At 51.5% G+C, this 26,363-nt stretch overlaps 1 protein-coding gene across 1 annotated transcript in view; it reads left to right on the top strand.

Moving 5' to 3' along the window:
* ALPK3 (alpha kinase 3) overlaps nucleotides 1-26,326 on the top strand; it is a 33,864-nt gene extending 7,538 nt beyond the window's left edge. Inside the window, 13 exon segments of the mRNA XM_068696210.1 lie at nucleotides 2,227-2,265; nucleotides 5,419-5,540; nucleotides 12,458-12,575; nucleotides 13,812-14,838; nucleotides 17,925-20,103; nucleotides 21,085-21,232; nucleotides 22,688-22,815; nucleotides 23,087-23,122; nucleotides 23,230-23,504; nucleotides 23,841-23,929; nucleotides 24,137-24,354; nucleotides 24,555-24,603; nucleotides 24,709-26,326. Of these exon segments, the coding sequence (XP_068552311.1) occupies nucleotides 2,227-2,265; nucleotides 5,419-5,540; nucleotides 12,458-12,575; nucleotides 13,812-14,838; nucleotides 17,925-20,103; nucleotides 21,085-21,232; nucleotides 22,688-22,815; nucleotides 23,087-23,122; nucleotides 23,230-23,504; nucleotides 23,841-23,929; nucleotides 24,137-24,354; nucleotides 24,555-24,603; nucleotides 24,709-25,030 (4,750 nt within the window). The 3' untranslated portion in view covers nucleotides 25,031-26,326.
* Nucleotides 26,327-26,363: the final 37 nt, after the last annotated feature.

Here is a 26,363-nt window from a genome sequence, read left to right as displayed (position 1 = left end):
ATAAAGCCTGGGCTGTGTGCTGTACGCTGGGAATTAAAAGTGCTGACGGTGTTCACTGCTTGATCACGTACGTGAGCAGAAGGGGGTTGTGTCACAAGCACCCTTCATTCTGACTCTTGCCTCTTGAATGATTTCCTTTACGTTGGAGACAAGACACCTCCCTGTCTGTCTTGTGCAAGAAAGCATGACTGAAACACTGCTTCTGCTAATGATAGCACTCTCCAGCAAGCATTTTAGGATCTACCCTCCTGGCTCCTCAAGCAATGCCTGTGTCCTTTATGTTTCTGGAGGTCAAAAGGAGATGGTTTCCCTTTTAGTGGGTATGCAAAACATTTTGGGGTTCCTTTACTGTTGGAAAGCAGCTCAGAGGAATTGGAGCTCTCTTAAAGTGTTGGGCTGGGCAGGAATGGTGAAGGCAAAGCGATGTGCTGGTCAGTAAGGCAGGTAATGCCAGGGCCTTGTAGTGCTGGAAAGGGCTTGGAGCTCAAAGAGATGCCCCAGGTGCTGGGGCTCAACTGGAAAAGCCAAAGGCTGAAGTTCCTCAGACTTCTCCCATGGGCCAACTCACTGCACGCAAGATGGATCAGGCAGCTGATCGTCGACCTGTTTTGGTTAGTGTTTGATGCTTTTCCAGCCAGATAGCTCCTGATCCACTCATCCTCTGGTGGCATGAGCAGTATTGGCACTGGGAAGAGATCAGGGTCATGCGGCTGGGGGTGGAGAGGGTGAAGCTGCTGCTGAAAGGGCAAGTGCCACCCGTGTTTGTTGGGTTAGAGCCGCTCCCGAGTGGCTGCCTAAAACTTCCTCTGTCTGATCTGTCCTTGCTCCCCTGATCTGAGCAAAAGGAGTCAGTGAGCTCTTCAGGAGGCTGCTCTTCTTCTAGTAAGAGCCTCTATGCATGCAATTAAAGTGACTTGCATGTTAGTTCTTCATCCACAGGTGAAAGTGCTGCAGGGTTGGCAGTAGCAGTTCCCAGAGGCCTTCTGTAGTCATTTTTAGGACAAGACTGAGTTCTGCTGACTTCTGTGCAACTGGGACACGTGCAGAGCCCAGACGTGGTAATTTGGGCAGGAGACCTGGAGGTGTTCACCTTTCTTAGCTCTTCATGCTGCCCGTTGTAGCACCATCAGAAGGCACAGCGGTTTGGTTGTTCAGTAGTGCTGCAGCGTCCCAGGCTGGTAAGGTCTGATGCCTTACAACCCAAAGGGCATGTCCACACTCCAGTCACCTCTGAGGCCATGTGGCGAGGTTGTAGTAGACACAATGATCGTGTATTTCAGTGTGATTAAGTCAGGGAGCTTGCGTGCTGCAGACTAGCTGGTACCTAGTTCTAGACTTACGGTTCTTATGTAGATGAACTCAGGGCACAGTCTGATGAACCAGTCCTGGCTGCTGTGGGTCTGTGCTGAGTTTATTTCCTACAGCCCGCAAGGGCTGCTGCTGCCACAAAATGACAGTGTGGGTAATTTGGCTGCGGATGTGAGCCCCTGAAGACACTCCTCTGGGAGAGCTGGTGGCTGTTGGTAAGTAACTCATCTGGGTGTCTTGGGTAGGGTTTGGTTTTGGATTTCATTCCCTGAAATGGCTGATTTTATACAATGCTCCTGCAAAGAAGACAAAACCTGTAGATTCCTGAAAAGTCTGTATTTTATTATAGTTTTTGTTTGTTTGTTTTGCTGTTATTTTTTTTTGGTTTTGTTTTTGTTTTGGTTTTTTTTTGGCCAGCCCTTTGTGAGTTGGCTGACAATCCAGAAAGCAGTGTATGGTGACTGGAGCATTTTCAGCTTCTCCAAAACCCTGGTACCTCTGTCCTTGGAAGGACGGAGGTGACCAGCTCAGGCCACCTGTTTGTGGGCAGACAAGTGGCTTTGCAGCAGGCTGTACTCTTGAGGGCCACTTACCTGGGTGGAGCTGCCTGCTTCGAGCACAACGCTGCAGATGGTGCATGGAAGGCTCAGGTGCTGCTTCTTGGAAACCTACTTGTATAAATGTCCTGACACTTATTCTCTGCAGTTAATGAATGTTTCATTTTTACAGCCTTTGATTTCAATTTACAACGTGGCTTGCTCGTCCTGGCAGTCAGCCTGAGTAAGGCAGCTGTACCTTCTTTTAATAGGAACTATGACCTGTGCAAAACAACTCACATTAATACGTCTCTGTAACGGTTTATTTCAGCTCCTTTCCATGCTTTTTTATCTAATGGTTTTTATGCTGTTTTTTGCTTAGCTTATCAAGCAGCAGATTCTCTCTCTCCAGTTTAGGAAGGTAAAACTACATTGCATTAAACTTCTCTGACCAAACACTTTGCTGAATCTGGCTGCACACGATTAATCCGTAATGCTTTAGTACTAATTAAAGAGAGCCCTGGAGTGGTCTAACAGTCTTATTCTGCATGAATGCATCCCTAATACTTGCCTGAACTGCAGACAGCAAAGTGAATGTTCATTGTAATTCCTGTGATAAGGTGCAAGAAATATTCGTATTCCCTGGCCAAAGAGGATGGGTTTACAGTTTGTTCAGCTACTTCTTGATATTAAAGTGAGACTTCCATACAGAGACATTACAAATTAGATGTTCCTGCCCTGACACTTTCAAAGAAGGAATTTTCTTCTTTCCCCATCACCCTCTGCCTTAGCATGAGGATCCTCTTTCATTTGGACTCTGCCATGAAATGCACTTGTACAGCTGGACTTTGGCAAAAGAGCATGTTTGGAAGTCAGTGGGCATTCCTGGTTTGCTGCAGAAGCAAGTAGAGGATTGACTGTGGATGGAAAGGCCTCTCCGGAACACCCCTGTAGCTGTGGGATTGTTAACCAAAAGGTCAGGAAAAGAAAACTGTGAAGAAGAAGAAAACACTTCTCAGATCTTGTTTTCCTGCAGACTACTTTTGTATGGAAATCCCTCTTTAATGTAAAAAGGCTACTGAATTGCCGGTGTCCTCTTCCTAGTCTACAGGGCTTTTTCTGCAGCAAAGATGCCGCTTCAGGAAGGCTCAGAGGAAGAGTGGCTGCTGCCTTGTATCAGATTTCTTGAATGCTCTGAATTACTGGTTTAGAAAGCAATTTGAATTGGACAAGTCTCGTTGCAGCTGGAATGAGTCAGCTGAGAGCCCCACAGTGCTGCAGTCTCTAAAATCCGCCTGTGACTAATACAATGGTTTCTTTGAAAGATTAAAGAGACTTTCCAGGGCTCTCTGCCAAGTGAGCATTGGGCAAGTCTCGTCTGATTCATCTACTGTGCCTGTGGAGTCCCCAGCTTCTGGTGATGCTGCTTTCCTAGAGCATTCAGTAGCCTTTGCTGTATTTCTCCTGACTCTGGGATTTGCACTGAAAGGACCAGGCTTACTCGCAGTGCTGCAGTGGCATGGTGCTGGGATTAAACTTGGTCCTGAGCGTGTCACTCTGTGTGTGCACATCACCTTTTATTTTTTAAGATGCTGATCCTGTTGCTCTCTTGCTGGGGTGTGAAATGGTCATTGATGCTTGGGACATTCTAACTTCACTATGTGGATCTAAAAGGCATTTACTGGTCTAGGGACAGCAATCCTTAATGAAAAGGCCATCAAACCCCAACAGTAACTGCCTTGACACTGGATTTTCTGCCTTGCTCTTTGGAAATGGGAGTTATTTTTCTCTTGGGTTTGGGGTATGGAAAGGTTTCTCTGCTTTGGCACCCACAGCCCTTTTGTGGCTACGTGGTCGGGTAGAGAGTTGCTTGCCAGGACCAGTCCTTGGTTTGATTTCTGCAGAAAGGAGTCCAAGCTGTGGCATCAGCTTTTTACCCTCTGTCCCACAAGTGTGTTTGGATATAGCCAATGCTCATAACCCTTGCTCAGTAGATGAGTCGAGTTTGCAACAGCCCTAGCTGCTGCCCTCTTCCCTTCCCCTCGCCCAACGCAAAGAGCCTGGGAGCTGGGTGAGGCTCGCGCGGCACCAGCTGTTTGCTGCCCGGGGCTTCAGCTCCCTGCATCTCTCATAAACTGATGCTGGTGGGAAGCCAGAGTGAAAATCGCAGCACTGCAACCTCCAGGTAAGTTTTCTGGGTGGATGAAACAAGCAGTTGCCGTGGCTGGAGCTCTCCTGGCACCTTCAGCCGTGCGTGCAGCTCATTCCATGCTGCAGTGCCTGTCAGCGCACCTGCCCTTGCTGGGTTCATGCTAAGTGTGGATTTTGTTTTCTCCTGAAGCAGACTGCTTCCCTAGCAGGTAGAGCATGAGTAGCAACAGTGCCAGCATCCTGCCTGCGAGCTGGGGGCTGCTTGTGAGGCTGGGGTCTTCCTCATGGAGCCCTCACTATGTGCTGAGAGCCCTTCTGCTCGTGGTGGAGCTGTGTCAGGAATGATCTGGGGGTTTGTTCCACCTCTTGCATGTCTTTAGAAGCTGATCATTTGTTTAAGGAATGTGTCTTCCACTGCTGAAAATGATGTAAGTAGAGCTGCTGGGTACCAGTTACATTGCAATACTTGCTGTTTCTCCTAAGGTCCTGGTGCTTGAGAACTTGGGGTCCTCTCTTCCAGTGTAAATATGTAGTGTGTTAATTGCAGAGGAGAAAGTGAAAGAAGTTCTTCCCTTCCAAGAGAGCCAGAGCACTATCCAAATGAAGATCCAAGTTGGAATTAAATTCTTTCCCTTTTTTTAAGGAAGTCCAAATCTTCTGAAGCCTCTCTTGGCGATGCTCCAACAGGGTTGGCTGTAGGAATACACTGATTTAGTGCCACCCCCAAATAGTATTTAAATGACTGGAGAATCTATGATTCATTTTCATGAGCTTCACAGGTGGTACTGGCTATCTGGATGGTTCTGGCCCAGCCTGAACTTTGGGGTCAGTGCATGGACTCATGGGGTACGTAGCATGAGTGCCTACCCACAGTAGCAGATGTCAGCTTAGGATATAATTCCTGAGCTCAGAAGGGTACAAGCCAGGTTCAAGTGCCACATGTTCAGAAGCCACATTCAATTCACACTTGGCCTGAAATTGCAATGTAAAATCTTCTCAAATGAAATAAAATCCCAGTAAAGAGCACAGCGGTTGGAATGCTGATAGTGCAGTATCAGGACTGTGAAGCTAATTTTGTTGGTGTCTTAGTTTGAGCCTGCTGGCTGATCAAAGAAATGCTCAAGTGTAATCCAGAACTAAAATGATTCTTGACATTCATTACCCTGATAGCTTCATATACAAAGGGGTTGTCTCCCAAGTGACACTTTAAATTGACAGAATCATCTTAGGAGTGAAAAAACAGTCAAATACCATGCCTCTTGACTTGACTTTTAAAAAGTCTACTGTAGGGATGATGGGAGGGAAGGAGGGCATTTATAGCAAGAACACAGCACAGACATATTTCTGAGATGAGATAGGAAGGGGACCCTTTGATTTCTTTCTAGTTCTTTGATCTCTAAGAAATGCTTCTTGAATCTTCCAGGAGCACCTTCTGCGCAATCATTTCTCAGCTGACGGAAGAAACCCAGCCACTATTTGAAACCACTATCAAATCCCGTTCTGTGTCCGAGGACTCTGATGCTAAATTCACGTGCATAGTGACAGGTAACAGTGTCTTCAGTGAATAACCTGGTCCTGCCTCCCTTGCTGGACTTGTGCTAGTTAAACTCTAGAGCAAGCGGTAACAAGGCAGCACATAACAAGCCCAATGTTGTCAGGCTGCCAAGTAAAGATTCAGCGATTGCATGATGATTGCAGATGATTTCAGCTTTAATTTAAGGGGGGAAGGTGGGGAAACAGTTGAGATTGTAAAGAAGCAAAGGCATAACCTAACATATCAAGCAGAGCAGATTAAAGACCAAAAAATGTAATATGATGATTACTTCTTGGGCCAGTGACATTTTAGCGTCCTAATCTCTGCTTTTTTCCTAATCCTGGACCCCATAATTTAGGAATGTGCAGTTCTAAAGACTAAATCTGTTATACTGGAGCCACCTTCAGCTCTGGTTGCTGGCTGTAAATCTGTATCAGTGACAAACATGTATACCTGTTAATGTCTGAAATAAAGACCAGTTTCTAAGCAGGGAGCTAAAATCTAACCCTGAGCAGGAATGGTTTAGGCCAATAAGAGCGGAAAAGGGGGAGACTGAAAAAAGAGGGTTTTATGGTGATGGGGCATGGCAACGCACTGGTATAAAGGCACGCAACTCCTTTGCTGGTGAGCATTTGTCTTTTAAATATAGAGATGCTAAAATCTCCTTTTTTTCATAGTATTTATCTGTTTATGACACTGATCCTTCCTGGTATTGCATATGTTACTTATCCAGACAGGTTACTCAGGGAGAGAACAAGCTTGTAAGTTCTGGAAGAAGGAGGTTATCTCTAATGAGCCTCTTAGTCACCAGTACCACAACTTGGTTAAGATTTAGGGGATCTAGTTTGCCATTACAAAGATGCCGTAATACAAATAAGCTGTATACAAAGGAGAGCATACTGAAGCACTTCTCTGAAAGACGCCTGCTTTGAATTCTTGGCTCTTCTCGTAAGATACACTTGTTTTACAGGTCTGACTTTCTGAACTTGCAAGGCTACAACTGGTACATTTACTTCATTAATGCTTAACTTTAGCAGACCACTTCCTGCTTCTGTGGTAAAACTGGGCTGCTAGGGATGCCTCCAAGCCATGCCCTTCAGTGCTTCATTAGAAGGGCTTTCCGATTGAAGTTATTTAAAAGGAGAAGCTTTACATATTGTGCAGTGGCATGTAACTCATCATTTTGCAAGCCAAGAGGATCACAGGTCAAAAGCTGAGTGATGTTTGGATGCGTTATGAAATCCTGAGTAACAGCAGATACAGTTCTCTCCTCCTCCTCTCCGGAAAGCGGGGAGGTGTGCGAACCCAGGGCATGCCTGCTTCCTGTAGGGACATGCAATAGCACTGCTTTACCTTTCAGGATTTCTTGTCCCTTTTAAAATGCCTAGGCCGGGCTTAAGTCTCCACCAGCTGTGTTTTGGGGTGGACAGCCCCAAAGTCTAGATAATACTTTCAGCTCCACGTGGGCCCTGTCAAGGTGAGAGGTGCATGTGTGCAGCTCTAGTTATGCTGGAAGTTGGCTGTCAGGGTAGGAAGTGCACCGTGCATTTGAGGCCAACAATCTGGGTGTGATTTTAGGAGGAGAGGGGAGAGAGACTTCAGTCAGCCTTCTAAAGGCCACGTCCGTATCCTTTCCAGCATCTCTCCTAGAATAGCTGGAGAAACCCTTCACTGTGCGGGAGATGTGCTGCCAAGGAATAACTGCGTCTGCTCGTACCCAGTGGCAGTACATCTACAGACAGACGTGGTCTTTCTCCTGTCTGTAGCCTTTCCTGCGGTCTGCCCGTGCTCTCTGCAGGCAGGAAGCTGCCTTCCTGCTTTGGCTGACCTGCTGGTGCTGCGTAGCACAACCTGACATGTTACACCAAGTAGAAAACCTGACCTGATGCTTGTCTCACTTCCTAATAAAGCAAAGGAAAGCATCAAATAAACATCTTCAGCATGTAACCTATTGCAGCATTTTTACACTGAATAAATTAGACTGGGGAGTATCTTTATGCATTTACATGAAGAGATGCCCTTCCCAAGGTAGGAATTTTCACAGAATAGCCCTCAAGCAGCTTGGACCACCTGTCCCACTTTGAGTGTGTTGCACGTGGGCTGCTCATCTTGGGATGTTTTTGGGACAGAGGGGCTTGAGGTGCAAATCAAACTCCTGTTGTAACGTCTAAGCAGGAGTTCAGATGTCTCCCCTGCCACGATGTTTACATTCAACGGGGAGATACTACAGGGGGAAAGGAAGTGGCGATTGCATCCCTGGCCAGTGACCAGTGTGGAAACAGCTCAGTCCCACTGCTGTGGCTGGAGTCCAGGGACACTTTGGTTCATAGCCTTACAGGAGGCAAAGGGCAGACTGTCAGCTGCTCCTGTTGTGACTCTCAAGCCCCATACACAGATACATGACCTACAATAACATCTTAATATTTTTTGCTGCTTCTCAACTGATAACGAGTTCCAGGGCAGTCCCACATCTGGGAATACCAGAGACTCGCTGGTCACGTCCTAGGAGGGCAGTGTTTGAAGAATCAGCCTCCAAATTTGCTGGGAGCTGCAAGCAAGGAAATAAGTCTGAGGCAGACTTCCTGGTGCTCTTGGGTGGTCACACAACCCCTCCTTTCCTCCTGCTGTCTGGTTCTCCAGCTCTGCTCTGCCTGCTACCAGAGCACCTAATAAGTCTGACTTGATTGTTTTGGGTCAAGTCGTGCATCAGTTATGACATATTCTCATTTTTTTAGACAAAATGAGTTCATCCTTTATTCTGTGAGAATAAAGGGAACAGCAACGCTTCCTTTTGTTGTGCGATTTCTTCCAGAGTACTCTGTTTCTCTGCACCAAGTGGTTTCCTTGATGGGTCTGGCTGGACTTCAGGACCTCAGGGGTCTCATCCTGCAGATCCTTTCCTATCAGTACCCAATTGGGCATTTCTCTTTAGAGAGTGCCCTTTACTGCAGGTAGCGCTACAAGGGTTTTACAACTTTTCAGTTATACTCTGTAGAGTGTATAGGGAAGGGTGATGCATGCTGATGAAGTGCAGGGGCTTGGATGAGGGGGCCTGGGTCTGTAACTGCGTGTTAGGAAGTGAGGCAGTGACTGCCCCCAGCCAAGGCTGTTACCTTGGAGTAACCAAGTACCAGGTTACCTTGCTGACCTTGCTGCCCAAATCAATAGCTCAGGAGCTCATTCCCATGGTTCGTTTCATGGGTCAGTGTTTGTGCTGAACAAGTGCCTGGCCTGGTAATTCTCCCGTGCTCTGCAGATGCTAGATCAATGCTGGCACCTGTGCTGTGGCACTTGTGCAGGGTGGCCCATCCCTGGAGGGGGTGGGAACGAAGCAAAGTGCCCGGAATTGGTGTGATTTCATCACAGAGCTATGGGGAGGAAAGTGCCCTGCCTGCAGCTTGGGGAGGAGGGCTGGAGTACAGCGGGTGAGGGATGTACTGAGCATCAGGGATTTCAACTTGCTGCATCTGTGGGAGCCCTCCTAGGGAAACTTCTGTCTCATGAGAGGAAAGTGCTTGGATCAAGAATGTGTGGAGAGGCACGGGGGCTCTGAAGAGAGGTGGATGGGTGGGTCTGGGGCAGGGGTAGGTGATGAGCAGAGGTGGGAGATGCAATGCCTGGGTTTGGGGCAGCCAGCAAGAGAAAATAAGGGGGAGCAAGTGGCACTCACAGGCTAGGGGCATGGAGAGGTTCTTGGTGAGAGTCTGTCCCCCTGTCAGCATTACTGGAAGTCTCCCAGCCTTGGGCAGGGGAGATGGGGATCATTAAATTCATGAAGCCAGAAAGGACCAGATCTTACTGTGACTTGTCCTCTCCAAACTGCCTGAAGCCCCCAAACAGCTTCTGCAGAACAGAAACAGAAAACCAAGGTTATGTGCAATTGTTTCCAAACTCTTTTCACCTTCCCAAGTTTCAGAAGCTTAACTTCCCCCTCCTCTGCCCTGTAAAATAATAATAAAAAAAAATTGCTTTAAACATGCTCTCTGAGTGATTTTGGATGGCTGATTCAAGAGCTGTTTTGGATAAGGTCACAAAAGCTTTGAAGGCGTCCCAGAATTTTAACAGCTTCAGGAAAAAGAGCGTTTGATCTAAACTTGGCAATTTCTCCATGAAAAAAATCCCTGCTTAGAAGGTCTTCCAGGCCGTGCAGTGCAGGGCCTGGCTGTCACGCTGCAGCAATGCTGCCGGAAGACACACTTCCCAAAAGCTTCTGCTGGGCCTGAAGACACCCGGGGAACGCGGCGGGAGCCTGCCCTCCTCCCCGGGAATGCGCGGCACCTTTCTGTCTGTAAGTGCGGGTGCTTGCTGGTGAATGCAGCAGACCAGCTGCTGGCAAATCCCTCTGAGCACCAGCTGCCTGGGGGCTGTGAGGGGGACAGGCTTGGGGAGGGAGAGTGCCGGGTTTGTGAATGGCTGCTCTGTCCCCAAACGGGCCGCTTGCAGCCGCCGCCGCGCCGTGGATGGATGCTGCAGCTGCCGGCATGACCGGTGGTGCAAAGCACCTACTGGGGGCAAAGCCTACCCTAAATTTATTAGCTTGTCAGACTGCAGATGGATGCCTGTGCCTGCAATGCCAGCAGCAGCTCCCCTCCCCAGGATTAGGCTCCGCGGCGTGCCCATCTCACCATCCCCTGCTCGACTCCTGTTACAGCCCCTGGGGAGGGATGGCTGGCGGTCACAGGCAGGCAGCCGGGCTCTGCTGTTCCCAAATAATCGACTGGGCTGTGTGTGGGGTTGGGAAGCCTTTCAGCCTGCGGGTTTCCAACCAGTGCTTGCCTGTAGCTCCATTTTGCTGCCAGCTGGGGTGTTCAGTGGGGGCTGGTCCCTCGCTTTGTGGGCTGGCAGGGCGGTAGCTCCTGGTGGGGAGCAGGTAGCCTTGTGTATGCAAGTGCAATGAGCCAGAGAGAGTTCAGGCTTAGCAGAAGGAAAAGCCTTTCATCGAGGCACTGTGCAGCTATAGAAATTACAGTTCTTTCCGGCAGATGTCAGCTGGGAATGGGAATCAGATGCAGAGGCCACGGGGGGACATCACAGGACTTCTTGGAAATGGTACTCTTGCAGTTCCCAGAATGAGGTGCTGTGGTGGCTGTTCACACAACATTAGGAAAACCTACCTGCCAGCTAGCTGTGCCAATAGCCATGGGGCCTCCTGGAAGTCTTGTGTGCCAGACAGCCCTTGGGAAGGGTAGGGTTGCCCTGGATGAAGTGTGAGCTGTGTATGAAAACGATTTTGTTCCTTGTCCCTGGAACAGAAAGGGAAGAAACCACCATGGGCTCGTTTAGTCCATGGTCCTGCTGCCAAGTGTAGTCAGTAGCTAATATTTATGGAAAATATAAGCAGCAGGGTCAATCCGTGGTGATTCCTTTGCTAGGATACTCTTGTGGCTTCCTGCGGGTGGCAGCTTAGGGTTCATTCACTTCAACCACACGTCTGTGAGGGTCTAGGGGAGAGCTTTGCTTGAAGGGCTTTGGGGAGAGAGTCATGACTTGGCTCCCTGCAGAAGAGGAGGGAGCATTAACCAGCACGAACCAAATGAAAACCAGAGCTGTTGATGGCAGCAGCGAAGGATGAATGAGGCAGCGAAGAGTGTGAGAGATATAAGGGTGGTGAGAGTGGAAAGGGTTGCCAGAGGCAGTGCAGGGTGAGAGACCTCAGTGAGGAAAGGAAGAGAACAGAGTAAAACCTGGGCTGTGGGAATGACTGAGTCATGGGGATGGCTGTTGTTCTCGTCTGATAGCAGAGCAGGAAAGGAAAACTCTTCCCAGAGTATTTCCCCAGCCTTGTTCTGGTCAGAGCAGGATAAGGCCTTGGAAAGGCCAGAAGACAGTGGAGAGCCCTGATGAGCGAGGGGATGGGAACGGAGTGTGTTGGAAAGCGGATGGTGGGGAAAACAGATGATAAATGGGGAGGAGATTTGGTATGTCCTGATTTAGCTCTTTCTGGTCAAAGGCATTTTGAGTCAGCCAACACCAGAGCCAATTCATGCTGATGAGTCCTTGCTCCTGCTTTTTGCTCCTGCTATGGGACCTTCTTTGTGGGAACAGACGTAAGCTGGGCTCAGGCATTGCTGCAGGTTCACAGCTCCTCTGGCTGGTGCAAACAGGAGGCTCCTCACCCTGGACATCAAAAGTGTCCTGGCCAGCCCTGAAATCTGTGTGCTAGCCATTGGGAAGTGTCCAGGTGGCCACTTGCTCAAACAGTTTTTCCCTGAAAAAGGCGCTGCTCCTACTCCAAGCTAGCGCTGCGGTGGGTGGGAGGTGCTGGCAGTGGCCAGCTCAGGTCTGCCTGTGCTGATCCACCACCGCCGAGCGCGGTGGGGAAGGTGGCCGAGCGCCCAGCTCGCTGCCCAGCCGGTCACACACGTCCTGATGTCATTCCACGGAAAAGGCAGGTGACATCTGCTGTCAAGTGACATTTGTAGGACACCAAGCTGGCTGTGATGCAATCAAGGTTGCTTCTGTTCAATGGAAACTTTTGGATCAGTTTACGGGCTGTGACACTTCGCAAAATGTTGAGGGCTTCACGGAGGGGCGAGTGCCTGTTTTCTAACATTAGCCTTAATCTCATCAAAACATGCCTCTTCCCCTAAAAGCGACAGTGCGCTCACCGTCTGCTCCCAGCCAGTGTTACAGGAGATGGCCATGTGATTCACTCGCCTCTGTTCAGGAATGAAGTGTTGGGATTTTTTCCTCAAAAATAGACCTATTCCTAGGAGCGATAAAAGACTTGGATAAGCCCATCTGTTTTCCACTCACAATACTTTTTCTGCTGTGCGATTTAAAGAATGCGATGAGCCCAGAATAACACATACCCTGTCCTGCCAGAGCGCTTTGTTTTGCTGATGATTCCTTGTCCCTGCAGGAGCAGACTTGCTATGTGGCTGGTTGCAGTGTTCCTCACGCTGCTGTCCCTCTGTCTCCTCCGCAGGGTACCCGCAGCCAGAGGTGACATGGTACAAGGATGATGAAGAGATGGACCGCTACTGTGGCTTACCTAAGTATGAGATTTTCCGCCATGGAAATCGCCACACCCTGCAGCTGTACAAGTGAGTAAGGAAGCTGGAGAGTAGTTGGATTTGCTGGTGGGAGCTCGTTTTGGTGACTCGGAGAAGCCGGCTCTCAGCAGCGATCCCCCCCAGTGCCAGTGCTCCCCACTGCAGCGTTCCCAGCCAGCCCTTCCCAGTCAGCTCTTCTCTCTGCTGACTCCCAGATCACATCAGGATGAGATCTGTTACTGCATCCAGGGATAGCAGCCGTGCTGGAAGCAAGAGGAAGGTCGGGAGAAATTCCCCTCCCTGGAGCCTTCCAGTGCTGTAACAGTGTGTGCTGGTGCTGCAAGAGATGGGAGCAGAGTGTTAGGACTAACGCCAGGTGAACGAAGGGAAAGCACTGGCTACATCCAGGAGGATGATGATGGTTCAGGGATCAGGCAGGATAAGGACAAAAGCAGTTCATACAAGTGTCCTGAGCAAGGACAAAAGAGGGAAAAGGGCTGTAGCCCTGCCCTAGGAGGGCCTTTCCTAACTTCCACTGAGAGGACAGGGAAGGGAAGGGAAGGGCTGCTTTGGCACTGTACTGGAAGAGTCGAGGGCCTCCTTTATTCAGCCCAGGCTACCCACTTCCTTTAGCTTCAGACAAGGACTGTGTTTCTGGAGAGCCAGGAACATGTTCTCAGCAAGCAGAGACCTGCTGCAGCTTGAGTCCTGGATTTGGGATGTCAGACAGAGACCTGTATTGCTGATAGCCCTGTGATCCTTGGGATTCCAGCGTGGGCTTTTCTGCCGCTCCAGGTTTCCACGTGGCGCAGTTCTTGCAGGAGCGGTCCAGGAGTTCCAGGGGGTGAAGGCAGAGGTGTGCATGTACTTGTGCCTGCCAAGCTAGGTGGGAAGGCTCTGGTAAGGCGGCAGGACAGAGGAAGAGCAGGAATGTAAGAAGCAAAGTTAGTCTGTGAAAAGCTGAGAGGAGAAGATCTTGTGGAAGAATGTGGCTGAGAACAGTCAGAAAGCTTGGTGCTGGCCATTCCTCCTTCATCTCAGCCCTCTGTTAGCAGAGTTACAGCCCAAAGGGCACTGGGCACTGGTTTACATCTGGGTTGTTTATCTGTTAGTGCTGAGAGAAGGCAGAGCCAGCCCCAGGCCTCCAGACCCACCGCAGGCGCCGTGGGCCAACATCTGCATCTTCTGGCCCCTCTGTGGCAAGAAGTGGGAGAGGGCATGTGTGTGTACACAGCTGCAGTGCTTGGGGAGGATGGGCAGGTCTCATGCAGAGCTTTTGGTTTCCAGGTGCCGAGAGGAAGATGCAGGCATTTACCAGGCCTCAGCTAGAAATAACAAAGGCATCGTGTCCTGCTCAGGCGTGCTGGAAGTGGGAACCATGACGGAGTTCAAAATCCATCAGAAGTGGTTTGCCAAAATTAAGAGAAAAGCTGAAGAAAAACTGCGAGAGATAGAACAGAGCAAGAAACGAGGGAAAGAGAATGTGGAGGTGGAGAATGTGCAGGGAATGAGCCCCGATCGGCTCCAAAGAAAGCGGAGGCTGGCCAGGGATCTGAATCTCCGGTCAGGAGCCTCTCCATGGGAGAAAGAGGATGCGGCAAAAGTGCATGTCGGTGATTCTCAGTCTAGATTCCACGAGGCTGAGCTGAAGGAACAGTCAGTGAACACGATGGCTGGCTTACCAAACAAACTGGTAGCACCTTTGAAAGCAGAGGTGACCACCAATGGAGATGCTTGTTTGGAAAGTGCAGAAGAGAATGGGAATGGCTTTCTCGCGTACATCTACGAGACGGTGGAAGACCTAGTGGCTAAGCCAATGGCCAAAGACTCTGCAGCTAAAAAGAAAAAGAAAGTGGAGGATGCTCCAGCACCAAAGCAGGAAGTTTCAAAGCGAGAGGAAAGTGGGAGAGACAGGACAAAACCCTCAACAAATCCAAGGTTTGCCCCTCCTGTCCCCTTACGCAGGAGTGCACATCTGAGGGTGGCAAACGATCAAGAAGCGGAAAATACTCCAAAGATCAAAGAGTCTGGGAAAGCTGTGAATCAGGACACTAAAATTAATGGTGATGTGCACTTCTCTTTGAAAGAGATGTATTTTGATAATCAAGTGAACGCAGCAGCGGAGAAGGAGGAGGCAGGAGCCAAGGAAGAGGCTGCGAGAGAGGCTGCCCTGCAGCCCGCGGGTGTCAGCAGGCAGACAGAGGGTGCTTCGCCATCCTCAGAGGTGTCAAAGGCAGGACCTGCACCACCCGAGGGAAGGAAGAGCCAGCACACAGCACAGAAGTCAGAGGGACATAAAGCCGTCGGTCCAGAGGTAACTAGAACAGATCTCAGCCAACGTGGTTGTGGTGCAGCATCAGCCCTGGGAGGCTGCCTGCACCCCAAGGGAGCTGCTGCTGCAGCTTCGCAGGTCTCCTCCAGCAAAAACACCCGGGAAACTGTCTGGGCTTTGTGTGCCCAAGTGGCAGAGCTTCCAGCTGAGCACCCCATCTCCGAATAAATGTCAGACGAGGTGGCGAGGAGAGATGTACGTCAGGCCCTGCGGCTGGACAGCTGGTCAGCGAGCGGCCCGGGGCGTGCTGCGAGCTCTCCGGTTTAATCGGCAGCCTGACCTCATGCAGAATGCTTCCAAATCAGTTAAGCAGGGAGCTGTGAATGGCTATTTATAGCTGGGGGTGGATGCCTTGTGTGTACGTGAGACTGATGACATCTGTTCAGTTTAGCAGTTGAGCCTGAGCTTCAGCCGGCGTTTAATGAGCCCCCCATGCAAATGAGCGCAGCGTGCCAGGTATGCCACGTGAGCTGTGCCAGGCAGGGCGTTGAATTTTGTTTACAGTGCAACATGTATACAGTAGATCTGGGCTATTTTTTGGCTCTCCCCTGTTGGAAAAACTCTCTTGCAAGACTCATTGTGGTGGCCATGCAGAGCCAGGGCACCGCACCTGCTCCTGACCCTCAGTACATCTTTTAGTCAACTTCTATTTTTGTCACTTAACCACTTAACCTGAAGCATTTTCCATGAAAAAAATTAGACTGGAGGCTACCAGTTTTTTGCTTGTTTGTTTGTTTTGTGTTCTTTTTTTTTTAATTTTATGAAGCCTTCTGAGGTAAAGGGTTCTCTGAGTCCAATTTGCAGATGCCATCAGAATCTGGCGTTCAAGCAAGGGTAGGTGCACACTCTCAGTACAGACCAAGGCTGTCGGATAATGCTCTCCGGGTGTAGCACGTCTCCCTCAGTAGGTAACGCAGTACGTCTGGATGTGGGGGATCTGGATGATACAGAAAGTGGGACTGCTGGCTGCTCCAGTAAAAAAAAAAAAAAATTCCTTTCTTCCTCTTATAGATTTCTTTAACCATAGACAGGAGCACTCTTTATTCTCAGAAATATGCTGTTTTATGCAGTGAATTGAGTGTCTGGGTCCTGGACTCAAAGCAGTGAAGCCCACTTTAACCCATTGGCATCACATATTGCTGCATTAATTATTGCTCTGTGTGTAAGTCCATGGAAAAGCAATTCTTTTTCTCTCTCTCCTGCATTATTCTGCCCCTTGCTCTTAAGGAGGGTGGAACTTTGTGTACGGCAGCCAGGCTGTCATCCCTCAGCTTTTGACAATACATCAAGGTATTTTCCTCTTCAAAAACCCACTCACAGAGGAAACCTGTAACTTGACAGCTAGTGTGCTTTTTGAGCAGACAAAAAGCTTTTGATTTGAATTTGAATGCTTCAGCTAGTTAGTGTTGCTGGGGGAAGTACTGAGGCTTTTGTGTGACCAAATAAGCCGTTTTAAAACCCTTTGAAGCTGACTCCAAGTGTGCTTGAGAATATTTATGCTCTCCAGGACACAGATTGCTTTTTATTTTATTTTTTAAATCTTTCCCTCAATCCAGACAGGGCCTTAGCAGTGTTTTCCTGGTCTTGGGACCTATCTGGTCCTTGTGTTCAGGTCTTCTCTTTGAGCTGGATTTATCTGTAGCAGAGGAACTTTATAAAACACCAGCCACTAGCCAGGCTCTGAACATCCACATGCACAAGGGCAGAGGCAAAACTGGGTTTGAATGAAAACCACCCTTGCAGTAGTTCTTGTATAATTTTGAAAATGGTGTTTTTATCACATTTCTTTGACAAACCCCTAGTTTAGGTGTTTCACAGTTGCTTTAGGAGAGGTGCTTTTCTAAAAAGCCCCCAGCAAGTTCTTGTGAATGAGCTTTAGTTCCTGTGCCTCCAAGCCCCAAAAGATGGGCAGCCAAAGAGATGCCTCCCTTGGCAGCACTGTGGCACAGAGCTCGCTCTGAGCGTCCATCTGTGAACCTTGTTTTCCCCAAACTTCCTCGGTGTGCCATGGTCCTTTGCACTCTTTGCAGTTGAACAGATGGACTGGGGCTGTGCAGTGACCATTCCCGTCCTTTTCTGTGGCACTGAGGACCAAAAACTGCAGTCCTACGTATGAAGTGCCACAACCCTCTTTACCCATGGACCTCATTTTGGAGACTTAAAACTCCTTCAGGAGAAAAACTTGAGCAGTGGATCCTCTGGGATGTCCTGCCTGCAGCCCCTCTTGATAGGGGAAGGGAAAACTGTTGTGTGACTGCCCCATTCCCGCGCAGTTGTCCTGATGCTGCTAGCTGAGCACCAAACAGGCACAGCATATATCAGCGGTATCGCTACCTCCCCTGAACCTTATCCTACAGAAACAGGTAGTGTCCGTCCCTTGGCTGGAAGATATCACCAAATCTCCTCGGGATAAAGCTCAGCCATCGCAGTGGGCAGCTTGCTGAAATGTCTGCTAGTGTGCAGCTGCAGTCGGAAACATTTGAGCTTCCTGAATGTCAAAGAAACAGGATGGTCAAATAGCACAGATAACGTCAGGGTGTACAATTTCGCTATAAATCATTTAGGCAGACTCATCCAGATACTGTGTGACATGCCGATCGCCCCATCTCAGAGTGGAGATTGCAGATATAGTGTCAGGGGAGTACTGACTCTTAAAAAAGAGCATGAATTTTATACAAGGTCTTAGCAATGGCTGTTGAAAATGGGAAAGTGTTGCTCCTTGGGAAAGTGTGGTGTTGGAGGAGCTTGTATTTAAAGCCACTGAGTGACTTAGAGAAGCAGATCCCCTGCCTCTTGGTTGTACTGCTGTGTCTTGAAAGGCAGCAGAGTTGGAGCTGACAGTGAAAAATCACTTTGTGTAGTGTGACAGGGTGCTGTGGGACTCACTACCATGGGATGATGGCGAAGCAGCAAGGCCCTGAATGAGTATCAGCAGTACCAGGTTTGCACAGTTAAGATTCAGGATTCAAGCAGAGGCTGGGCAGCGCTGCATGGTACAGACGGACCATAGGCACCACTGAGCAGACCCAGGCAGTAAAATAATGTTTCCCATTTTCTTCTTTGACTAGGTTGCAGGAGCAGTGGGACGGTCTGCTAGTGACCTAAAACATCCAGTGTCTGGCCCAACAGTAGATACCGGTCAGCAAGCCAACAAGTTAGAGGAGCTCAAGAAGGAGACTCCGGTTTGCCAGGACACCAGGGGGGCTGGAAAAAGGACAAACCCCAGGCTGAGGCCTCAGGAGCCACCAAAGCCACCACCACCAGACCACACACAGCCCCACAAGGAGCAACCTCCCTCTAGGAAACACTCAGAAGGACATTCCCATACTCCTGAGGGCAGAGAGGCCCGGCAAGGACTGTCAAATCAAGATGTTAAGAGCCAAGGTAATAAAGAGCCATTGCCAAAGAAATTGAGTCCTCCAGAGCCTGGAGAAAATACTCCTCCTGAGCAAAATGCACATCAGACAATGGGAAAGGATGGAAAGAGCAAAGAGACGGGTTTAGAGCCATCCAGGAGTGAGCCCTGTGCAGAGGCAAGAGGCAGCAGTGTAGCAGAGTCATCCCCTGTGGTGGGAGGGACACATCGGGGGCTTCAGGAGGCTGAAACCCCAGCTCCTGCTTCAGGACGAGTGGCTAAGGAAGAATCATCCCCTGTGGTGGGAGGGACACCTTTGGGGCTTCAGGAGGCTGAAAGCCCAGCTCCTGCTTCAGTAAGAGTGGTTGAAGAAGAGTCGTCCCCTGTGGTAGGAGGGAAAACTCTGGGGCTTCGGGAGACTGAAACCCCAGCTCCTGCTTCAGGACGAGTGGCCAGGGAAGTGTTGTCCCCTGTGGCAGGAGGGACACCTCAGGGGCTTTGGGAGGCTGAAACACCGGCTCCTGCTTCAGTACAAGTGGCCAAAGAAGAGTCATCCCCTGTGGTGGGCGGGACACCTCAGGGGCTTTGGGAGGCTGAAACACCAGCTCCTGCTTCTGGACGAGTGGCCGAAGAAGGGCCAATCCCCCCTCTTGCAGCAGGGACGTTGGTGGCACAGGAGGCACTGCCTGCAGCTCACAGCAATAAAGGGAAGGAGCCTGCTGCAGGGGAGGCCCTGTCTGGAGCCCAGCTGCTGCCTCCTGCGAGCAAAGCCACAGAAACCAAAAAGGCAGATGGATCTGCACCACAGGAGGAGTTTCCAGAAAGTTCTTCAGGGCAGGAGAGTGCCAAACAGGTGCCTGTACTACCTCAGAGGAAGGAAGGAGCAGAGCAAACAGCTGCAGCTCCAAAGCAGGAGCCAGCAGCACCTTCGGGCACTTTTGAAAGAGGCACTGAGGTTCAGCCACAAGCACCACTGGTCCTGCCAAGCCCCGAGAAACCTCAGGAAATGACTTTGGAGGAGAAGATGCAGCACAAAAACCTTGTTTCCTCCTTGAAGAGCTACCTACTGCTGCTTTTAAAAATGTCAGATAGCAGCAACAGTGACACAAAAGAAGATGCTGAGCCCAGGGCTGAGGAGCAGCCCGCTGCAGAGGAGACTGCGCTCCCAGAGATTGGCATTGCAGGCCTGAGCCCCCGCACCTCAAGGAGAGTTTTGGAAAAGGTACAAAACAACCAGCTCTTCCAGACAGCAGAGAATTTGCCTCTGACTCCCAGGACAACCAGGCGGATCACAGGCCTGATTCAGGAGGAATTTGTTACCAGCAAAGAGATGCTGGCTTGCAGGCCCGTGCCGCCAAAGAGACGTACAAAGGTGGCTCCCGAAGCGGAGGGGTCATCCCAGCTCTCTGTGCCATCCATCGTGGTGGGCAGTGTGCCAGCAGCAGGAGCGGGACAGCCTCCTAATACTGCTCCCATTTTGCCTCAAGCGAGCCCTGAGAAAGAGAGCCCTAGTGACCCTTTGGCTGCGCTACCTTGTGCCACACCAGAGGAGCTTGCTTCTGGGGCCCGCCGCAAAATATACCTGCCAAAAACGAAGCAAGCTGGGGAGGAAGAGGAAGCAACCCCAGAGAGCCAAGGGCATGCAAGAAGCCCTACTGTTTCACCACGGCAATCCAGGAAGAGCGCAGCCCTGCTGCAGACACCTGCCCTGGCTCCATCCCCTCCAGCAGAGCAACGCTCACCAACCCTCACAAGGAAGATGGCCACGTTGGAGGTTCCTAAGCTGTATGATGAACCCGCAGGTGACAGCAGCAATGATCCCGAAGTCCCTGAAGATGCTAAGCTAGAAGGGCAGCCAGCAGAATCCAAGAAAGCAAATAACCCCTTTAAAGGTAAGGAAAGAGGTAATCACCATGAAGCAGATTTCCCTGTTGCCTACGAAGGGAGCCTGGCCAACCAAGCTGGTGAGAGCCAGCTGGGGACATGTGAGTTCTGTGCATTTGCAGGGTTTTCAACATCGTCTTTTGTCTGTGTGAAAGCCCGAAGTGTGCTCCAAGTATTTGCAAAATCAGATGTAGCTGGGTAAGATGGGCCAAATGCTCATCTGCCCAAGCACAAGCACATCTGCTGTAGATAAACTGCTGGAGTCCACCGTTCCCTACCACAGTTAGCACAGAGGAGGCAGAGGAAGGCCAGAGACAGTAGCACTGAGACTGGCTGTCTCAAGTCCACAGCCTGGACTTCCCAACCCAAGGGAATGACAGAACTAGCTCTCTTGTTCTTGGCCAGCATGCCCTGTTCCTCATGGTGCCTCGTGCTGCTCAGGGCTCCAGTGGGTGTAAGCAGGGTAAGCACACACCTTTTCTACCTCTGTGGTTAATGCTGATGTGTTCCCTGGTGGCAATGACTTAGAAAAGGCTTAATCCTGGTGTTGAGGTGCTTGCAGGAGCCAGGAGATAGCCTCACTGAAATCAGCACTCTTAGAATCTGAATCACTTAGGTTGGAAAAGACCTCTAAAATCATAAAGTCCAGTTCTTGCAAAAGTAGGGCTAACCTTACTGAATGCCTACCTTAGTAGATATATTTCCTCCTACATTGCCTACTGTTCTTCTGCTTTGCCTCTGGCCGAGCCCCACTAGGCATTGCAGTGCTGTGCCGTTGAGAACATTTGTACCTCTTACTTCCCATCATATTTAGAGCTCTGAGACCTTCTCTGGGAAGGCAACGTTGTACCAGGCGACGCTGTGCTGATGTACTTGTGATACCCACCACCTAAGTCCGACGCAGCAGCACTGGGGTAGGCTGGCCTGTCCCCAGAGCTGCATCCAGCATTGTGTGTCTCACCATCGATCTCTTTGCACCCTGTCCTTAGCTCCACAGGTGATTCGTAAGATCAGGGCTGAACAATTTTCCGATGCATCAGGAAACCTGAAACTTTGGTGCCAGTTCTTCAATATTTTGAGTGATTCTAAGCTGATGTGGTACAAGGACGAGATCCCTGTAGCAGAAGCACAAAGGAGGTAACCTGCCAGCTCCACGTCATTGTAGTCCCTGTGCATAGCCCTGGGTTCATGTGTTAAATCCAGCTCTGGCCACTGCGTTTACTGTGGTAAAGATGCCCCTTTTCTTAAGGCTGCATGGGAAGCTCATTGCATGGCACAGTACATTGTGAACATCATTTGCTCAGTGCCCTGGGAGGGAGGATTGCTCGGACAGGGAATTGCTGCCCTACTTGTCCTACTGATGCTTCATCTAGAGTCTGGCTCAACGGCTGATGCTTTGATTCACAGAGCCCAGGGGAGGGCAGGGGCTGATCCAGACCTTGGAGAGGGCAGGGAAAGTGTTGTGCACATCTCAGAGCTTGAAAGCTGTGAGCAAACTACAGAACTGGGACCTCAACTGATACAGGGGAGGGCTGATCGCTGTGCTGGGAGGGCCTGCACTCTGCACTTCCATGCAACCAAGAGTGGCAAGCACCAAAGGAGAAAAAAGTAGCTCTGGTTTTTCTCTCTCTACCCCTTGGCACTGCCCTTGCACAGGAAAAGAACTTGTGTGTGGCTTGTATCTGGGATGCTCCTTAGGGTGTGTTACAGAGAACAGCTTGTGCTCAAGCCCAGGTGAGCTCTAGCTTGTGTGGGAACATCATCCACATTGGATGAGATTTGCCTGATGCCTCTAAGAGTCATATGAGTGAGGATCCTTTAAAATGGGCAGGCAGAAAGAGATGCTTCTGGGGCACCAGTGATGTCCTGCGGCAAATACTTGAGCTGAGGCAGGTGGACTAGGAGTGTCCATTTCCTTCTAGCTTAACAGTGTGGCCAGCTCAGCCGTGGGTCTTGGGAGGAAGGTCTCACCTCCTTCCTCTGCAACCTGTCATCCCCTTGCCAGTTCACACTGGCCATGCAAGGCAGAAATTGGCTTTTGGTTCCTGTGGGGACTGGTCTGCCTGGCGTGCTGCCACCTTGGCCAGGAGATGCCAGCCCAAAGCTTGGTTCTGCAGGTTCATGATTTATTGGTTCCTTGGAAAGGGAGAGGCTGCAGGATGGGGAGTAGTGTTTGTCCTCACTCCTGAATGGCTGAAAATGTAGGAGGAAGCTGGACACCTCCGTGTTTGACTTCCAGCTATCTCACCCAGACAAGCATTTATTAGTCAGCTAAAGCCCTAACCAAGCCAGACTCAGAGGCAACCACCTTTATCAACATGTAGCCCAACCCTGGCCAGAGTTTGCAGGGCTTGCCTGGGAGATGTGCATGTCCGTGAGTATGAAGGGCCAGCCTCCTGATGCCGTGAGGTGCCAGGGGAGCAGCTAGGATGCTCCTGCCTTCCTGCATGCCCACCGGCTGGCTTCCTTTCCAGCCCTCTGCCCTCCCTCCAAAGCCAGCACGGTGCCCACCGCAGCGCCCTGGCTGGTGACAGGGCTCCAGGTGTCCCCATGCACTGCCTGAGGCTGACACCTTGCTCTGATTTCTTCCAGTGCTGGTGATGAGGGCCAGGCAGCCCTGGCCATCGTGCAGGCATCCCAGAAGGACTGCGGGGTCTACCGCTGTGTGATCAGCAATGAGTACGGCACTGACTCCACTGATTTCCTGCTCAGCCCAGAAGGTGAGGAGCCTTCAGCAGCCTGCTGGGCTCTTACAGATGCTGGGGTGTGTGGTGGGGTGGCACAGCGAGCCACAGGGAGGGTTTGGTGCTGGGCTGCAGAGGGGGAGCCCTGCAAGCTGCCTTGGCAAGGTGCATCTGCCTCGACCTGCTGCTTTGTGAGCAATTCGTGCCTTCCTCCTTGCCATCCCTTCATGTGGAAGTGCGTGGGCCCTGAGGCAGGATGGGATCCTGGCTGAACCCTGACTCCTCTCTTGCTTTGTGTCTCCTCCAGTGTTGTCAGGATTCATCTTGCGGGAAGAGATCGAAGGTAAGGGTGATGTGCTGACAAGCCACTGCCCCCACCTCCCCGCCGTGCTGTGGTGTGGGCAGGACGTGCCTGCGTGGTCCCTTCTCACCAGCTCTTCCCTCCACCAGTCGGCGAGGAGATCGAGATGACGCCCATGGTGTTTGCGAAGGGCTTGGCTGACGCAGGCTACTGGGGGGATAAGTTCTTCGGGCGTGTGGTGAGTGAGGACATGGAAGTGGGTGCTGGCTTCCTGCGCAAGGCCTGCCGTGCCAGAGCCATCTATGGCCTAGAGCCCATCTTCGAGTCCGGCCACACCTGCGTCATCAAAGTGCACAATTTTATTGTCTTTGGGACCAAGAATGAGAACAGCCTCATCGAGAAGAACTATGATATCACCATACAGGTGAGCACTGGAGGCTGGCATTTGTGGGGAGACCCCACTTTTTCCCCATCTGTTGGCACCACGGTCCCCAGCGCTATGCCTGCTTTCTTTATTTCCTTCCAGTTTTTGAATGATTTAGATGGGTCAAGCCATATCCCTGTGGGCTTCAGCCCTTCTCTCTGAGCAATGCAGAGCTGCTCAGAGCTTTCCTGTCACCTGTCCTTTGACTGCTGGGACAGAGGAACAACTGGGAGTGGGCCAAGGGATGCTTTTCCAGGAGGGGGGTCCCAGGGCTTTGTTGCAGGCTGGTTGGCACAAGGAGGGACAGTGCCCTGACTCTCCTGCTTGAATCTCCAGGAATGTAAAATCCAGAACTCTAGCCGTGAGTACTGCAAGATCTTTGCTGCTGAGGCACGAGCCGTCCCTGATTTTGGAGCAGTGCCTGAGTAAGTAGGGTGCTGCAGCCCCTTGGGCTTGACGGTGGGGCAGAGCTCCTTGGGAGATGGTGGGAGGGTTCTCCATGGGGCACTGGGGACATACCAGAGGGCAGCAACTTCTTCTCCTACCCTCAAACAGGAGGGATTTGGGGGGAAGGCAAAAGCCAGAGACTGATGTGTGGATCTCCATTTGCTGAGCTGTGTGTTACCACACAGGATAATTCCTCTGTACCTGATTTACCGACCGGCCAACAACATCCCTTACGCCACGATGGAGGAGGACCTGGGTGGGCCCTGCGAGCAGTACTGTGTCACCGAGAGAGATGGCAGCTTGGTGGCACGAGGCACCTCAGAGATTGTGCTCAAATGCTGTGCCTTCCAGCACTGGGTATACCAGTGGACGAATGGAAACATCCTTGTGACTGACATGGAAGGTAAAGGGGTATTCCCACCCAATTCCCGTGGCCCTTCACCATTTGTGGGCTTGCAAAAGGAGGAGAACTACCCCCAGCCTTGCCCTCCTGACTGTTTCCCTATGTGCTTTGGAGCCCTGCTTAAAGGGTGATGAGCTGCCCTTGGCTCCGGTGCCCATCCTTGCCTGGGCAGGGGCTGGTTGTCCTCCCTTTCCTTGCAGGCGTGGGCTGGAAGATGACCAACGTGCGGATAGCTACCAACCTCAAAGGGTGAGTGACTCTCCAGATGTGGGGTGGCGTGGGGCATGATAGTAAGTGCCATCAGGTGGGACATCTCCGAGCACGAGGCGAGGCTGAGTGTGGCTGTGTTGGCAGGTACCAGGGGCTGAAGGAAAGCTGCTTCCCCTCCCTGTTGGAGCAATTCGCGGCCACTCACCAGTGCAACCATTACTGCAGCATCCTGGGCCTGAAGACTCTGGAGCCAGCCAAACCCAAGGGCTCCAAGAGCCCCTCCACAGGCAGGAAATCAACCCAGTCCAGCCCCCAGCTTCCGAAGAAGGGGATGGCGAGTCCCCAGGGCACCCGAAAGGCTACTGTGAGCCCCAGGAGCTCCCGGAGAGCAGTGGAAGCAGGGGACGCCCAAGTAGCCTCCAAACTCAGGTCTGGAGAGGGCAGTGGGTCTGGTTGCCCGCAGTAGTCGGAGCTGCGGCTGTGGGGACCCCCACTCCGCCCACCAGCCCAAGCAGCCGGAGGGCAGTGTGTGACCACGTGCTGTGGCTGCTCTCATCCCTTTGCTCCTGCCCCGGCTCCTCACGTTTGTGTTGTGTGGTGTGTGCTAGCGCAAGCCACTCGACTGGCTTCGCAGCAGGGCCGGCACAGCTGAGGGCATTGCGGCTCCCACCCGTGGGCCCCCTCTCACAGACCTCTCTGCAGAAGATGCGTGGGGCCGTGCACGCCCCTGCGCCAGGACTTGCTTTCCACTCCTTCCACTCCTGCCTCGTTCCATTTGGCTTGCTTGAACTGGTGCATTCAAGACGTTGGCCGTCAGACCAGCTCCCTCGGGCTTTTCCAATGCTGTGCCCCATTCCTGGCAGTGCTCCTCTGAGCTGACCAGGAGTGTGGGCTCTCCTCCTGGCTCCCAGCTCCCTTCTGCTCCCCCAGCACGTGTCACCACTCCTCTCCCTCTTCATGTCCTCCGTAAAGCCCAGACAGTGCTCGGTGTCAGGGGTGTGAACCAAACCAGAGCCCGACCGGTCCTTTGCATGCTGATTTAAATTGTTTTGCTGCAGCAGGGTTTAGCGGTGAGCTGCAGCACTTGTGCTTGCCTGCTGCTATTGCTTGGGGCTCTGGGGTGCGGGCCAGCCCCGTGGCAGGGTGCTGGTGTTGGTGCCAGCAGCCGCACAGGGTGGGAGCTGCACCCCTCTCCTGGCCTCCATGGCCAGGTGGATGCTGAGGGCGGTGGTGCTGCTACAGGTAAGGATGCTCTACCTCAGATGGGGCGCCCAGGAGCGGGGCATTGCTGGCCACGTGTGGTTAGTGTCACCCCCGCTTGGCGCAGTTACCACAGTGGCAGCGTCTGCCCCTGTCCCTGCTGCCCTGGTGCCACACAGAGGCCAGCTCTGAGCCCCAGGTTCGCGTGCTGTGGCTGTGGTGGGAGGCATCGACGGGTGGGCAGCGGTGCTCCTGCTGTGAAGTAAAGCCCCCCACAGCGGGACAAGCCTCCTTTGTCTCATCCCATCACCTTCCCTAGGGCTCTGGAGAGGCGTGCTGGGTGACAGCGCTGCCACACCTAAGCATGGGGAGGGTGGTGGCACCCAAAACGGTGACTCGCTGCAGCCTGGCAGAGGAGGGAAGGTGCTGGGCTGGGAGCAGGGGTGTGCCCCGGTGCCCTGGTGCTGTCGTCAGATCATTGTAAAATAATGGTGTACATACATGGCCGCCTTGGCAAATGGGTGTGCTCGAGTGCAATAAAGTGAGAAGGACTGGCCTGGTCCCCAGCGCTGTGGTCGCTATGGAAAAGATGAACCCAA

This window comes from Anas acuta, chromosome 12 (assembly GCF_963932015.1).
Source record: "Anas acuta chromosome 12, bAnaAcu1.1, whole genome shotgun sequence".
NCBI lineage: Eukaryota > Metazoa > Chordata > Aves > Anseriformes > Anatidae > Anas > Anas acuta.
This window is presented reverse-complemented; position numbering and strand designations above follow the sequence as displayed.